Source organism: Juglans microcarpa x Juglans regia, chromosome 4S (genome assembly GCF_004785595.1).
Source record: "Juglans microcarpa x Juglans regia isolate MS1-56 chromosome 4S, Jm3101_v1.0, whole genome shotgun sequence".
NCBI classification, from domain to species: Eukaryota; Viridiplantae; Streptophyta; class Magnoliopsida; order Fagales; family Juglandaceae; genus Juglans; species Juglans microcarpa x Juglans regia.
Window position 1 is genome coordinate 20,888,600 of NC_054601.1, and position 15,729 is coordinate 20,904,328.

General features: G+C 36.7%; 2 protein-coding genes across 3 annotated transcripts; one reads left to right on the top strand and one right to left on the bottom strand.

Moving 5' to 3' along the window:
* Positions 1-449: 449 nt before the first annotated feature.
* Positions 450-3,578, top strand: LOC121263438 (protein FMP32, mitochondrial-like). 2 transcript variants are annotated; one of them, XM_041166324.1, is made up of 8 exons: positions 450-627; positions 821-1,081; positions 1,408-1,539; positions 1,704-1,763; positions 2,769-2,845; positions 2,960-3,016; positions 3,108-3,174; positions 3,276-3,578. In XM_041166324.1, the coding sequence occupies exons 2-8, from the start codon at positions 866-868 to the stop codon at positions 3,393-3,395; spliced, it is 729 nt and encodes a 242-aa protein (XP_041022258.1). In that variant the 5' UTR covers positions 450-627; positions 821-865; the 3' UTR covers positions 3,396-3,578. The 2 variants fall into 2 exon arrangements, with proteins under 2 accessions (XP_041022258.1, XP_041022259.1); XM_041166325.1 differs by having other exon boundaries at positions 475-627; positions 821-988.
* A 9,517-nt stretch (positions 3,579-13,095) lies between these two features.
* LOC121263528 (cytochrome P450 84A1-like) lies at positions 13,096-15,519 on the bottom strand. Its single transcript, XM_041166464.1, has 2 exons — positions 14,477-15,519; positions 13,096-14,072 (listed from the first exon to the last, which is right to left on the bottom strand). The coding sequence occupies exons 1-2, from the start codon at positions 15,395-15,397 to the stop codon at positions 13,449-13,451; spliced, it is 1,545 nt and encodes a 514-aa protein (XP_041022398.1). The 5' UTR covers positions 15,398-15,519; the 3' UTR covers positions 13,096-13,448.
* Positions 15,520-15,729: the final 210 nt, after the last annotated feature.

Below are 15,729 nucleotides of genomic sequence, written 5' to 3' on the forward strand. Positions count from 1 at the left end.
CATCTCATATTACTATAATTTTATCAAATTCTCACAAAAATATAATAAATAATTCAATATTTTTAAATTTAAAAAGAATAATAATATTAAAAAAATAATATTTTAATAATATTTTATTTAATTCTTAATTTTTATCTAAATCTATCTAATCTCATCTCACTTTTTAAACGAGATTTAAAATATTCTAAATTGATTAAAATGAGTTTAATTTTTCTTAATTTAAAAAAAAATTATCTTATCGTTTGAGATAATTCAACCAAATTTAGAGTGTGTTTAGATATTAAAGTGAGTTGAGATCATAACATATTGTTATAATATTATGTTTTAATATTATTATTATTTTTAGATTTGAAAAAGTTGAATTGTTTATTATATTTTGTGTTAAAATTTAAAAAAATTATAATAATAAATTGAGATAAATTGAGAGGAATTGAAGATCCAAACTAATCCTTATTTTCCTGTAAACAAGCCATAGGCCCACAACGCGATCTCTCTTGCCCCCCTCTCCAACTTTTCCGTTCCCAAGAATCATGGGCCATGGCTAGATCTTCAATGTCCGGAAAGAGGAGGAGCTTCGACCTGCTTTATCCCTCGTCCTGAACTGCATCGTCTTTGTTTCGGATAGAGGTACCGTACATACCTATCAACTTAATTGTTCCCTTGATAGACAGGCCTTCGTATATTTGTATCCCCATTATTTGATCTTCATTCTTATTCTCCTATTGGTTCCCGAGAAAGTTTGATCGAAAAGTTCTTTTCTTGGATTTTTCTCCACAAATCTCGTTCCGTGGCTAAACTGTTGAACTGGTTGGTTTTTTAGGGTTTTAATTGTTTGCAACCGATTCGGGCCTTTTGGCGGTATCTAATGGCCGTTGCTACGGCTTGTAGGCGATGGGGACAAGTGGGAACCAATTCCGGGATAGGCAGATTTAGAGAATTTGGTGCCTTGAATTCAGTATACGACCCGTTATCTGCTTCTTTGGCTTCGGTTTGTACATACAGGCAATTCGATTGTAGACAAATTTCTGAGCTCGTCAATTCGAACAGAAAGCGTTTGTTTCTCGTTGACACATTAGCCCTAGTATTCTCATTTCTCTTCCTGTCTTTCTGTTTTGTTCTTTTCTTTGGGTGCTATGAATCTTTTTTATTTCTGAGAAAGCGCAATGCAGGGAAAAAATGATATCAAGTTGTGTGTTTTTGTTTCTATGCATTCCCTGATTGTGGGAAAAAGACATCAACTCTGCTTTGCCAAATTGTTGAATTGAGCATAGTTGATTGTGCTTCTTATCTTGCATATCCTTCTTTGTGAATTAGACTTGCGTTTTCAAAAGTAATGGAAATGGATGAAAGTTTATTTATTTCTTCGCCTCGTGTGCTAGAATATGAAATGATGCGTGCTTCTTCTAGGTTAGGAGATTAGAGGGACAAGGTGTTCCATCGAAGCAAGCCGAGGCTATCACAGCTGCCATAACAGAAGTTTTGAATGACAGCTTGGAAAATGTGACTCTGTCTTTTGTTTCAAAGGCAGAGATGCAGAAGGTTTTTTTTTTTCCTATTCATGTTTCTGCCCTTTTCAATCTAATTAATTTAAGAGAATTTTATAAATGAAGCATGTTAAATATAAAAGTTCTATGCGGTCACAATTGCAATCTTTACTTCTCTTTAATTGTAACTTCATACTTGGCATCTGTTTATGTCTGTAGATTGAATTGATTCAAGAATCCAATCTGTCCAAATTCAAATCCGAAGTTCAGAGCTCACAGGTATTGACTAGTTTTGAACAGTTGGATGGGACTTTAAGCTTGTGGCTTTCGATAGGATAGTTTTCCCTTTTCTTTTTCCCTTTTCTTGCCTGGACAAAGCTAAATGTTAATTTAGTGTGGTTTGATCTAGTACTTGTAAGGTGAATATGAATTGTGTATGGGTCATGGGCAGCTGGAGATTTTGGATGTTGCTGGACATATCAAGTAACCATTGTGATATTCATGACTTTGTTCTTCAGATTCACGTGTGTATTGTATTCATCCCTATTGAATCACTGATAACTCTGTCAATGCACATTGCATTTGGGCTTTGAGGAACAATGATTTTAATTGAGCATCTGCCTTGTCTCTAGGCTCCTGGCTCCTGTCTGAGTTTGGGATTGCAATACAGAAGTGGGTCAAACACAGGATTACACTAATGTTGCCAATTCAAGTGACATTTTAATTGCTTAAATTGGGGAAGGAACATAAGAGTGAGTGAAACCCTCTCATTTTCTGGGTGGCTTTTAGCTCAACACTGACGATTAGAGTCGAGCTATAGATCTGGTTGAATTCAGTATCCTTGAAAATAGAAATTATTATTGTGGCATTTAAATCTCCCTCGATTTTATTTTTTCTTTCTACATATATGGCTATCAACCCAAAGTGATCCACTAGATTTGATAGACTTTGGCATGCAAGAACTCAATGAAAGCTCCACTTATTTTTATTTTTTATTTTTTATTTTATCGTAGATGAATATGATATTAGTCAGAAGAATGGTGAAGATAAACACAAAGCGTCCTTTTTGCCACTCTAAACATTACTCGAGGATGTGATTAAATAGTTTAGGAAGTTCATTTTCCTTTTTGGTTTGATTTTTTGCTAAATTCCTGATTACAAGATGAAGGATTTATTGTTGCAATAGCACAAGGTTTCATCAAACCGTACAATTTTCATGACTATAATTGAAGCTTCCCTGCCTAAGATTATGTTGGTTTTTTCCCTGAATAACAAATAATGCAGGGACACCATTTTTCTTCGTTACAACATGAGACTGAAAAGCTGCGAAATGATATAGAGAAGATGCGTAGCGAATTGAGGTCTGGTTTATACCATTATTATACTATTGATTTCAGTATGATATAATGCAAATAGTTGGTCTGTTGATTTTCTTTCAATATCTTCATTCTGTAAAGAGATTGATTGGGATGCAGGTATGAAATTGACAAACTCACTGCTGGGCAGCGGTTGGATTTGAATCTTGAGAGGGGGTAAGGAAAGTAACTGACCTAAATTTAAAGAAATTCTTTTTTAGCTGCATTTTTTAGACTCAGTGTTGCATTCTTTCCAATCCTGGGGCAGGAGGATACGGGATGAGCTAGCAAATCAGAATGCTGAAACCACTAACCTCACAAATAAACTTGATCAGGTAAGTGACATGTGTTAAACTACGAAATGGTTATGCCTTGTTGGTTAGCATCATGAAAATTATCTCTAAATTATTTATGTATATTCTTTGTATGCTATTAGGAAATTCATGCTCTTAGGGCTCATATGGAAGCGGCAAAGTATGATGTGATAAAATACTGCATAGGTACTCTTGTTTCCATATCTACCATTGGCCTTGCTGTAATCCGCATCTTGATGTAGATGTGTTGTATTGTATTGCAAATCAAGTGATATAACTCGAAACGATAGTTCATTCTTTTGAAGCTGTTGATTGTTTGAAAAGAAGGAAAAGGAATAAAAAAAGTCAGAAAAATTGAACTGTAGTGTCAGCGGAGCTCGAGGAAGAATTCCTTATATAGCTGTACTGACTCCTTTTGCCGCTCCCATTCTCTGTGTCCTTCCATGGAATCTTGTCTTAATTTGTTTTTGATGGAAAAAAAGAACTTGATAAATTTGATTTCTGAATGGTAGTTTCTTTGCTGCATATTCTGAGGTGGGGAAATGAACACTAGGTTTAGTACGTTTGGGGTTTGCTAGCTTAGCACAAAGTACTTTTGGCCCCAAAATGGAAATGGGAGTGCAGTGACCTAAGTCGGTTAGTGTCCGACTTTCTGTTTCATGAAATAGTGCTTTCTGTTAATTTTTGAATTATTCGAACTGCTAATATAACTTTATTTCGAATTTACCATATGCCTCGTCTCTAAAGAATGTTGCCTATAACACTACCAGAATAACAACTAAGTAACATCATTGATACGGTTGGCATGTATTGGAGATTATAGTTTCATTTTTGAATTTCAAATTAGTTGGCTAATGCGTGCCTGCTATATTAGTAGTGTTATATCAATATCACGCTGGTGATGTTACTCATTGTTTATGTCACTGATTTTGTGACAAGAAGATTGCGAATGTGTATTTGATACCATTCTTCTTCTGGATTGATTGAAATAGTATCGACACAATGAAAACCTTTTATTTATGGAGATGTTCCCAAGTGGAAATGGTTTGGACTGTTAAAACGGGATGACAATTGAGCATGGTAGGAACTCCCGCTGTACAGGTATCAATGCCTCTTTAGAAGGGACCTGATATATGTTTTTATAGCTCCTTGCATTGTATGCAATTTGGCTGGAAATTTTGGGTCAGGTATGATAGTTGTTACGAGGCAGATGAGCCTGAATAAAGAGAAAAGGTTGAAAATAAGAGTGGTTACTTGATACCTCACTTTGTTTGGACACTTGGAGTATCTCAGATATTTGTTTGGACACTTGGAATTTCTCAGCATTTTGTGAATAGTGGTGAAATAATTTAAAAAAGGGATTTAAAAAATGCTTGGAAAAAGATATGCAATAAAAAAAGGTGCATTTTGCACTTCTGAAGGCCACTCTATTGGCCCTAACAAGACTCTTCTCAACATACCTATGATCGTTTACCCGACCTGAAAGTAACAGTTTCAAACCAAACCCGAACATGTTTGATTCCGTTTTGGTATTTTCGACCCGAACACGAATAACCGATTAACTTACCTGTTTGTATTATTGAAAAAATTGGCTTGTTTGCCCTTTTTTTTTTTTTTTTTTTTAATGGATGACGTAGAACTCTAAGCAAGTCCTCAATATCTATTTATTTCTATAGGAGGCATGAGTGAAAAAAAATCTTGATTTCAAGATGCAGTAACAAAACCACTATCAAGGAACAGATCTATCTGTTCCATACAACTTCAACCTTTTTCAAACTAAACAATACTGCTATAGATAAATTCTAGGCTGCAAAACTTATTGGCAGGGTATATGGTGGGGTTCATTCATCCAGCCCAAGTCATTGCCAATATAAGTCATGTCCCCAAAGTATTGTTAGTAATTTCATTCCATTGGGAAAACAGACTCTGTAGACAAACTAGCTAGATTGCCCAGCTTACAACTTACTACACAAAACATTCAATCCCTCCTTTTCTTCTTCTTCTCACTCTTCTCAATGGGATTCTTCAACTGCTCGACAAATAATGCCATGTAACTTCTAGCATATACATGCAATAGGAGTAAATAGATATTATAACACTTAACACCACAAAGGAAAAGAAGCAGTGAAAAGAATCTCCTCACCTCAAACTTGAAGATGGCTGCAGATCTATGACCATCAGAAGGCCAAAAACTGAAGAGGAAAAACAAAAGATATCTATAAAATGATCAGGCTCTGAAGGGCTTAGATCTACATGATCATACATGCATCTTAAATTTGATGGGAAGCCATGAAAGTAGAGTATTTAAATTTGCAGAGAATCAAATGGTATAGGTGGAAATAATTAATTTATGAACAAATCATCAAGAGAATCCAACATATTTCAACAGCTTTGGTGATATAATGGGGTTCCTCAATTCAAAAACTGGTAGGGAATACAAAGTGTAGAGATGGAAGTAATAAAGCGTCTGCAACGTAAATAGGAAATCCAATGCAAGATAGGAAATTGGCATACCTTTTGAGTTCAAGCTTTCCAATACAATTCTAAAGCATTTTTACATACAATCTATTTCTTTAATTTAAATCTTCTGTTGTGGATTGTTGAAACTCCAGTAAAGAAAAGAAAAGGTCTCAACACAACATAAGAGATCCATGTTGCTGAAACTCCACTAGCATTATAATTTGCCAAGACCGAATCCCATTCTTCTTAAAGCTTCAAAGCAACCATCCTTGTAACCTTGTAGCGCCTCCAGAATCTCTACAAAGTTAAAGAAACCAAGTCTTTTGGTCAACTTCAACCATGCATGAGCTTGGTATGTAAGAAATAGATGTGTGAAATAGCAATGTTCATCCGGGTTCCGGACCGGGTATCCAGGTATACCCGGCCCAGAACCCGGGTTGGATCGGGCTGAAACCCAGTTATCCAAGTTTCGGACTGTGCCAAAAAAAAAAAATCCGGCCCATATGAATAGTCCTAGTGTGAAAAACCTAAAAAATGGGAGCTCAAGACCAAATCCAGAAAGGTCAAATTCTAAACTTTTCTCTTGAGATACCGTGAACACGTAATTCATTAGATACACATGAAGCACAACCAAAACCAAAAACGAATTAAAAGCGAATGACTTTTGTTAATGAGGTTGACGGATTCGCCGAGAGCGTTGCCCTTGGCTCCAACCTTGATCCGCTCCTAAAGGAATTTCTCAAGGGAGGCGATGTCCATGATCTTATCCTCCACCGGACCACCGGCTTTGTGTAGTCGATCACGAACGTCGCTCCCTTCTTCTTCCCTTTTGCCCCCACTCTTGCTACCCCACAGCTTTGCTACCCAATATGATCCAGAGAGAGGTACACGACATGATCTCTAGAGTTTTTTGTTATACGTTCGGGTATCGAGTAATAACTTGATTTGAACCGATTAAATTAGAAAAAAAAAGGCAAAAATTTCGTAAAAATATAATATATATTAATCTATAGTAATCGAAATTTTTGGGTTAGTATAGTAATGTATATCTATATAGTATATATAATATAATTATATAATATAGTAATGTATATCTATATAGTATATATAATATAATTATATAGTATAGTAATCTAGTATATAGTATCTATAGTAAGTATAGTAATTTATATAGTATATAGTAATAATCTATATAGATAATATAGTATATATAGTTAGTATAGTAATCTATATAGTTAGTTAGTAATCCAGAATTTTTTTTTTTTTATGGAAATAAACTTCATTTTATTCAATGAAACTGAAGTCACAGCTATGACTTATCAATACAGGGAAAACCTAGAGTACAAGCCAAACTACGCATCTACTCTGGGCAGGCCCGTAAAAACATTTATCTGTGATGGACATTGTCTTAACTTCAAAAAACTCTCTCCTAACAAACCTTCCGGCTTGTCTGAGAGAAGAGCGCTTTGTAAAAACAAAACTAAAACGACCTCTCTTCTAAAAGAAGAGAAGTACTATTACCTTCCGTCCTCCCAGTGAGGAGGAGTACTATCTCTCTGCCTCCTCCCAGAGGAGGAACGAGACTCTGCTGCTATGGACACCAAGTCCAATAGCCTTTTTTTTTTTTTTTTACTTAAAACAAAACAACAAAAACTGCAAATACATAAAAAAAATAAAAAGAAACACATGGGCCCAGCTTGTTTGCAAGTGGGAGCTGAGAGCATCATCACTTTCTTTGCCTGCCGCCCCCAAACCCAATCCTTTATTTTTTTGTTTTTTTTTTTTCGTGCTTCTTCCTGCGTCCCCCCTTCTGCGTCTTCCTCCTTTGCCCTAAGCTCTTCTACATGACCCCCTTTGTTCTGCATTCGCCGCCCACCTCCTCTGCACGAGAATCGACTTTGAGTTTCAGCTCCACCTACGCATGAGCACAGGCTTCGAGTTTCCACAAAAAAAGTTAGTAATCCAGTATATAGTATTTATAGTAATCCAGTATTAGTAATCCAGTATATTATATATAGCAATCTAGTGTATGGTGTGTATAATATACTATAGTAATCTAGTATATAGTATATATAGTATATTATAATAATCTATATAGTTGCTATAGTATATATATATATATAGTATTACTATATATATATATAATATGTACATTATATTAGTATACATATTACTATATATATTACTATCTTTTTATATATATATATATATAGGAAATAGACTTCATTTCATCCATGAAGGAAGTTAATATATATTACTATCTATTGTATTACTATATTAAAATAATATATATAGTATATATTACTATACGTACCAACTCCATATAGTATTTCCCAAGTCGATCTACATTTGGGAAAATATACTCTATATAATATTTACATATAAATATACTATATTTGGGAAAAATTCATTCCTTTTATGTTCAAACGTTTACAAAACACGTTCGTATGGTGCAGAAAATAACGTAACGTTCGAACCTATTAGTTGTAACGTTTGCACGTTACTTGTATATATGTTGTGCGTCAAAACATCAAACGACATTTCCACCCACATTCAAAATTTGAACCGTCGCACTTAGCCATTGAATTCTTCACACTCCAATATTAATCACCACCACAACCGTCACATAAAAGGTTAGTATCCATCTCTCTCCCTTTTGTTGTGTTTTTTTAATGTTTTTTGGGGGTTTTGGTGTGGTATGAACCGAAACCCATTTGGGACCGAATTTGTAACTTGATTTTTCGGCCACTAAGTGGCCAATGGCCACCGTAGATAGTCTACACTCCATGTATACTTCATTTCTACGGTGACCATTATAAGATTAATGTCCTATTTGAGAACATCGAAAATGGTTGAGTCAAACGTTCATCTGTTACATCTGAACGTCCCACTGGCAACGTTCGAACGATCATCTGTACTTCGAACGTATGTTAATCTACATTCAAATGTACTATTATGTTTGAACGTTTATATACTAGAACGTTCTAATGTAACATTTTTCTAGCCATTTGGATCCTAACGTTCAAGCTAAACGTTTATGTTTATGTTTATATACATCAAATGTTCGAATGTAAGGTCTCGTAGGACGTTTTAGTCCTAACATTCGAAGGTATACTTGCATAAGTTCGAATGTTAAGTTAAATACGTTTGAATGCGTTCACATGTTCGAATGTATTTACATGAAACATTCGAATAGAACGTTTCGTAGGTCTTTTGGCTCCTAACGTTCAAACGTGATTACATACAAGTTCGAATGTTATCCTTTTACGTTTGAACGTTAAGTTCTACATTCGAACGTATTTCAGAACATATTTAATTTGTTCCCCTTTATATATATGTATACTAATATTTTTCTTTTTGCAGAATATAGCTCATCCTTTAACAACTAGGAAATGGGGGAGGGAAGGAATCCATGCACTTCTCGGATAGGTTGTAGAGCTATTATGGCCGAACGGGAAGTGTATATCAACGAGTTCGATGAGCTAATATAGGAAGAGAAGAGTGTGAGGTTTGTATTTATTTCCAGAGGTTGGACCAACATCTGGGCATTGAGGGGGAGGATATACCCCTCCATGTTCCTCGAGTTTCACATGGAAATGTTGTCCATGCCTCAAGATGCATCATCTCACATTGCAATTGTACATTGTGTTCAGTTTGAGGTTTTGGCAGATGTCATCGCTGAGCTACTCGAGGTCTTTTGTGTATCTGAGGCATCGACTATAGTGGATGATGCTCAGGTTGAGGATGCACCAGATGTAGGCACATCTGCATCATCTACTAGCCCAGTCGAGTCCATGGCCAGAGATGTACACCGATCAGAGGGCGAGGGGACTAATTAGCCTCAGGATGACAACTGCGATGAGGATTTCTTCATCCTAACTGGGAGATACCGCACACCATTCGATAGAAGAACACGTTCTCCCAGACGTTGTTGCTACAATTTTCTGCATATTGCATCTTATAGTTGCAACAAACTTAGCTCTTGTGGCACATAGGGCCACCTTTAGTCGGACTCGTGCACAGTTCCTCATATGAGTGACACGTGGAGAGCCCATCGACTTACCACTGTGGATATTTGAGAGAATCCATTACGAGATAAGCATCATCTCCATTGACAACCTACCATATGGGGTGATCATTACTCGGCTATTACTGGACAGGAGACTGCCACCCCAAGCGGAGCAGTGGTTGACTGAGCAGATGAACTTCTTAGACATGACCTCACATCGTCGAAGCATTGGATAACGAATGGTGAGTGCTTAGTATGAGCCTGGGCCTGCACTAGATCTTGTTCCTCCAACATAGTCTGGGATTAGTGTTACTCTCCATAGTGGGAGTACTAATCAGCAGCCGATGGGTACTTCTGCAAGGGATGCGCCCCCTGCTTCCCTACTTGGCTCAAAGCACGCCTTTCTTGGGTTAATGCGATGGCCTCAGAAATTACTCCGCACATCAACCGACAGATCGCGTCAATACAACAAAGTGTCACCGAAGTTGGCCATTGTTTAGATATCCTAAAAGAAAATATCAACACATTGATTGAGGAATTTCATACATTTGTAAACAACTTGTTCTGGATGTTTTGCACTTTTATCTTATTCTGTATTTATATTTTAATATATTTCTTTTTTTTACTTTATGTAATGAAAAACATCATTTAATCTATATAGTGTTTTTGTATTTCAACTCTCAATCTTTTTTAATTTGAAATTCCATTTTTAATTTAGAACAGTTCGCGTTCGAACGGTAATGACTATCGTTTGAATGAATAACTTACGCGTTCACACGTAAGTGGGCTTAATGTTCGAACGTAACATTTTATACGTTCGCATGTACTCATTCGAAAATGACATCATCTGAGTTACGTTCAAACAAAACATTAATATAGTTCGAACGTATAACCACTTCCCGTCCACCTTTAGTGACAGTTTTCTAAAACTATCACTGAAAATGATTTTTGGTGATTGTTTAAGGACTGTCACAAATTCAAAACCATCACAAAAACTCAATTGTGTTATAGTGTATTACTTTTATGGAGTTTTTGTCGACAGGCATGCAGTGCATGCGGTTGTTGCATGGTCCAGTCCTGACATTAATGCATGCATGCAAAATCACAGGGCCATGGACAAACCTTTGATCCATAAAAGTAGTTTGTAGCTAGCTAGAGAAGGTGACAAGGGAGCACTTTAAACAAAAGAGCAATCCAAATCGAAATCCTTGATTCGAGACCTTGTCGATCAAGTTGATCGAACCCGCCATTTCAATCGACTATGTCAAAACTAAAGGATTTGTTTTTTAGAATAAGATAATAATATCAAGAATATAAGTTGACTAATTAGGTTTACTTTAAATGGATTAGTTAAGGTGGTTGTTTTTTGGGTCTTTCCACCTTCTTCCTCTTTTGTATTCTTCTTAATTTCTACTAATAATAATAATAATATTATCTTGCTAAAAATCAAACTAGGATACGACTAATCATGTGAAAAATTAACTCACACTCGTACAAACGTTTTGACCAATCAATTCGATTCTAGATACGGTGTATGATTAGATGACATAACAACTCAAATTAACTTCAAAATTGAATGGGAAAACTCTTTTTTTTTCTTGTTTTTTTTTAATACACATCACTATGAGTCGTGACCACTCATCCCGGCCTAGATATACAGAAAAAGGATTGGTGACCTACTATGCAAGCCAGGAGCAACAACCATTGTTTCCCGATGGTTTGTTACCATCACGGAAGATATGGTCGTTACTTTTGTTCAATCACCATTTATTCCAAAAATCTAAACTAATAGAAATGTATAGATTTAATAATCATGTATTTGTATCAGCTTTAAGTACCCATCCCTCAATAAATAGATCCAACACATGAAATGTTTAATATGTAAAATCAGGTTGGTCTGAACTCAAGAATCTCTAATCTAATACGATGTGAATCAAAACTTGTCCTAAAAATTTTATAGAGATCAATTATATTTATGGGGGGTATAAAATATTCTTATATAACTTTTACCCCAAATTAATAAGACCAAAAAAAAAAACCCAAGCAGCTTTTTCCCATTCTATTCTTATGCATGAAGTTGTTACTTTCGTAGTCCGGAGTAGGCATGCAAGCTGTTCGGCAGTCGATTCAACTTCAACAGGAAAAGGGGCAAACCCAGCCAGCTTTATTAACTCGGCTTATTTATATATATATATATATATTCTGCTCATTATCATTTTTTAATCATCCTCTCATCATCATATGATATGTCATTAAATGATAGATTCACAAGTAAAACATAATAATTAATCTCTAATCATCAAATATCACATCATAAGATGAAAAAAGAGACGATGAGTAGCATTACTTTTTTTTTTTTATAACAAAAAATCTGAAAAAAAAAATTAGGTTATCCTAATCTTTTTTCTGGTTGGCCTTATGAGTATATATACGAACTTTATTATATGTGTATCACGCATACAACGATCTTAGCCATTATTTTGTCCAGCAATTTTCTTGATCTGTCTTTTTTTTTTTTTTTTTTTTTTTTTTTTTTTTCCTATCATTATTATTAAATGGAAAGAAATTGAAACGGGGGGAAAAGGCAACGTCGCTTTACCGGCCCACCCAAGGAAATATATATCCTCTTTCGCACACCTTCCTGCGTTTACATTCCCCGCTCTCAACACAAAGTTTGACAGCGACGTTCAGTTGGCCAAACAGCTCAATATTCGGCATATAGGTTATCTCTTTAGCTAGCCAAGGACTTTAAATTGTAAGAAAAATAGGACTTTTGTATGCCACGATTCCAAAGTAATTTCTCGAACGTACAATATTAAATATTTAATAAGTTTTGTGGGATTTATTTTACGTGTCTATTTCTTTTGATCATTGAGTTTGGATCAAAACTTTAGAGAAGTCAGTTTCTTATTGCAATTTAAAATCTTGATGCCAATAGCATTCTTCAAAAACTTAAAAAAAAATGCCTATTTGGATTAAAGAAATACGAAATTACATAAAAATAAACTCACAAAATGGCATGATTTCATATCATCTGTTAAATCTATTTTATAATAAAAATAATTTTATAATATGACGTATTACATCAAATTATATATTTTTTTATAAATTTATTTTTATATGATTTCTCCAAAGTTAAAGTATTTCTATTTGAGCAAACAACCATATATATGGTGCGCCTAAAAAAAAAAAAAAAAAACCATATAAATGGTGCATGCACTTTGAACTTGGAGTACGATTGATGTTGACTTTTGATCGCTGGTGGGATGATTTTCAATATTCCTAAATAGAGATTGTGAAAGACACGTCCCCCGTAAAATACCAGATCAGGCTAGCTAGCTATCACCAACCATGTAAGATCAACAAAACAAGTACTCCAGCCGTAACAAAAGAGAGATGGAAAAAGGAAATTACAAGCAATTTGAAAACACAAATGCGCTGAATTAAACCACAGACAAAGCTTTCTTTTCATATTTTTCAGATATAATTTTCACAATTTATTTCTGGGTTTTATCCAAAAATAAAATCAAAGGAAAGAGTACGGTCTTATCCACAGAGTAAGAAGATTTGAAATCCTCTCAATTCTGATACCTTCTCGATCGGTTATTGTGTTGGCACTTTCCAAATATAATAAAAACAAAATGAAAGAAGAAGATTGACATTTAAAATTAAAAGAAGAGAGAAGAGAGAGAAAGAAAAAAAGCCATGCAAATTGATCACCTCTGACCCTTTTCATTGCTGATCTATCCCATGCGCATTAATATGTCCGAGCGAGCTAGCTTGCTTGCTCCAAACCACTCGTTTCCATCCCCTTCCGGACTTTTCCTCAATCCAGTTGGCACACCACCCGTTTACTGGGTACTGCAATGAGTCGACTCGCCCTCGGCGCAGTGAGTCCGAACACGTCGTTCATGTCCAGCTCACTGGGCTTCATCCCGTCCGGCAATTCCCATGTGAAACAATGGAGGAGGTGAGCCACGGCTAAGTCCAGCGCGTAGAGCCCGAGTTGCATGCCGGGGCAGGATCTCCGGCCAGAACCGAACGGAATAAACTCAAAGTTGCTCCCTTTGAAGTCCGGCACGTTCTCTCTAAGAAACCTCGAGGGCTTGAAAGTCTCAGCATCCTCCCACGAGTTCCCGTCCCTGCCAATCGCCCATGCGTTGATCATGATGCGGGACTTGGCCGGAATTCTGTACCCGGCAACCTCGGCATCCTCGGAGGTCTCGTGGAGGAGTAATGGAATGGGTGGATGGAGGCGTAGAGTCTCCTTGAGAGCGCACTTTAGGTAAGTTAGCTTCTCGAAGTCGCTCTCTTCGATTCGCCGGTCCAGACCCACAACGTCGGCGAGCTCTTTCTGAACCCTCTTTAGATCCTCCGGGCTCCTCATCAACTCGGCCATTGCCCATTCTATTGCTGACGCCACCGTCTCCGTCCCCCCAAACATTACGTCCTGCACTTATTGCATATTTCCGCTATATAAGATGATGCATGTTTAGAACAAATCCTCTTATTTATTGGTTTTATTACGAATTAATAGTTTAAAATCAATTACATATATATATATATATATATAAGAAATGTTTAAGTGACAAGTAAATTTATTGATTTGAGGTTATAGGTCAGATTGTAAAATAAATTTAATATGTCACATAGAATCATATTAATTTATAAATTTATTTTTATGATTAAAAATATATAGATAATAATTTAAAAATCTATAACTAGTATTAAATATTATGGGACAGTGGTTATAGGAATTATGATTGGTTGACAGAACCTAAAAATGTTTTCGATTACTGATTTGTGAATTATTTTTCTTCAAGGTTATAATGATGTAAATATATATTGTCTTACCATTATGATGGCTTTGATGTTATCTTTGGTGAGTGTGAAGGAGTCATCGGACTCGCTAGCTTTTTCGTCCTCGCTGTAAAAAGCCAACATATCATCCACCATATCACTGTCCTCACTAACCGTCGTCGACCCATGATTTTTCTTCTTCTTCGCTATGTGATCGTCGAGGATGTTGTCGATGAATCCGTCCAGAGACTGTCGAGCCTTGAAGAGCCTCACGTTGATACCCTGGGGATCAACCCAGGACAGCCAAGGAATGAAATCTGCGATGTTGAAAGCTCCGAACAGCTTGGAGAACTCCTGCAGTATCCCAATAAACTCGTCCTGTCCTTCGTGCGACAGTGTCCCGAACGCTGCCCGATAGATTATATTCCTCGTTAGTTCGAACACCAGCTCCCCGACGTTCACAGGCTTGCCGATGCTGGCCGCCACGATCCTCACGGTCGAGTCCACCTCGTCGCGTACCGACTCCCACGACTCCGCTCGTTTGCGGCTGAACAGCTTCATGACGCAGAGCTTGCGCATCTGGCGCCAGAAGGGACCGTAGTGAGCGAAGGCCATGTCGGCGCGGTCGTAGGTGAGGTACTTGATTGCTAAGGTTGCCGGGCGGTTGGAGAAGATGTTGTCCTGTACCTGAAGGACCTGGCGCGCCACGTCGGGGCTGGACACGGCCACCATGTGTAAGTACCCCATCCGGAGATGAAAGATTCCGCCGTATTGTTTGGCCAACTTGGCCAAACCGCGGTGGGTTAACTGGTTCATCAACCCCATGTTACCGAAGATCGGAAAACCTCTAGGCCCCGGTGGATATGGCAGCCTTCTGCGGATACGGAAAACTAGACCCAACATGAACAGTAAGGGGACGATGAAGAAGACTGTCAGGGAAAAAGGTTCCAACCCTTTGAGGAGAATAGAATCCATGGCTGATTTTTGAGATCAGTGCGTGAGAGATTGCAACTCTAAATGTTGCTAGGTTGGGAGGAGATATTATGAGGCTTTATATACTAGTTTTTGTGGCTCCTGCCGATAACCTGCTCAAAGGTGGAAAACTGTTCCATAAATTCGGTCACGCTCTTTACTTTTTAAAGACTCATTCTCATCTTCTAAGAACACAACTCCCTGTTTTTTTAATCATACAAAAAATGGTCCCACCTTGATTTTTTTTTTAGATACTATTAAATGCTTTCTAAGTTTAACCATAGGCGCCTGATATTATGATTGAGGAATTATTTATTATTGAAACTATGATGATA

Coding starts and splice junctions, on each gene's coding strand:
- LOC121263528 (XM_041166464.1), bottom strand. CDS start 15,397: ATGGATTCTATTCTCCTCAAAGGGTTGGAACCTTTTTCCCTGACAGTC. Junction 14,073..14,476: donor ACATCAAAGCCATCATAATG/GTAAGACAATAT, acceptor CAATAAGTGCAG/GACGTAATGTTTGGGGGGAC.
- LOC121263438 (XM_041166324.1), top strand. CDS start 866: ATGGCCGTTGCTACGGCTTGTAGGCGATGGGGACAAGTGGGAACCAAT. Junction 3,017..3,107: donor GATTTGAATCTTGAGAGGGG/GTAAGGAAAGTA, acceptor ATCCTGGGGCAG/GAGGATACGGGATGAGCTAG. Junction 3,175..3,275: donor TCACAAATAAACTTGATCAG/GTAAGTGACATG, acceptor GTATGCTATTAG/GAAATTCATGCTCTTAGGGC.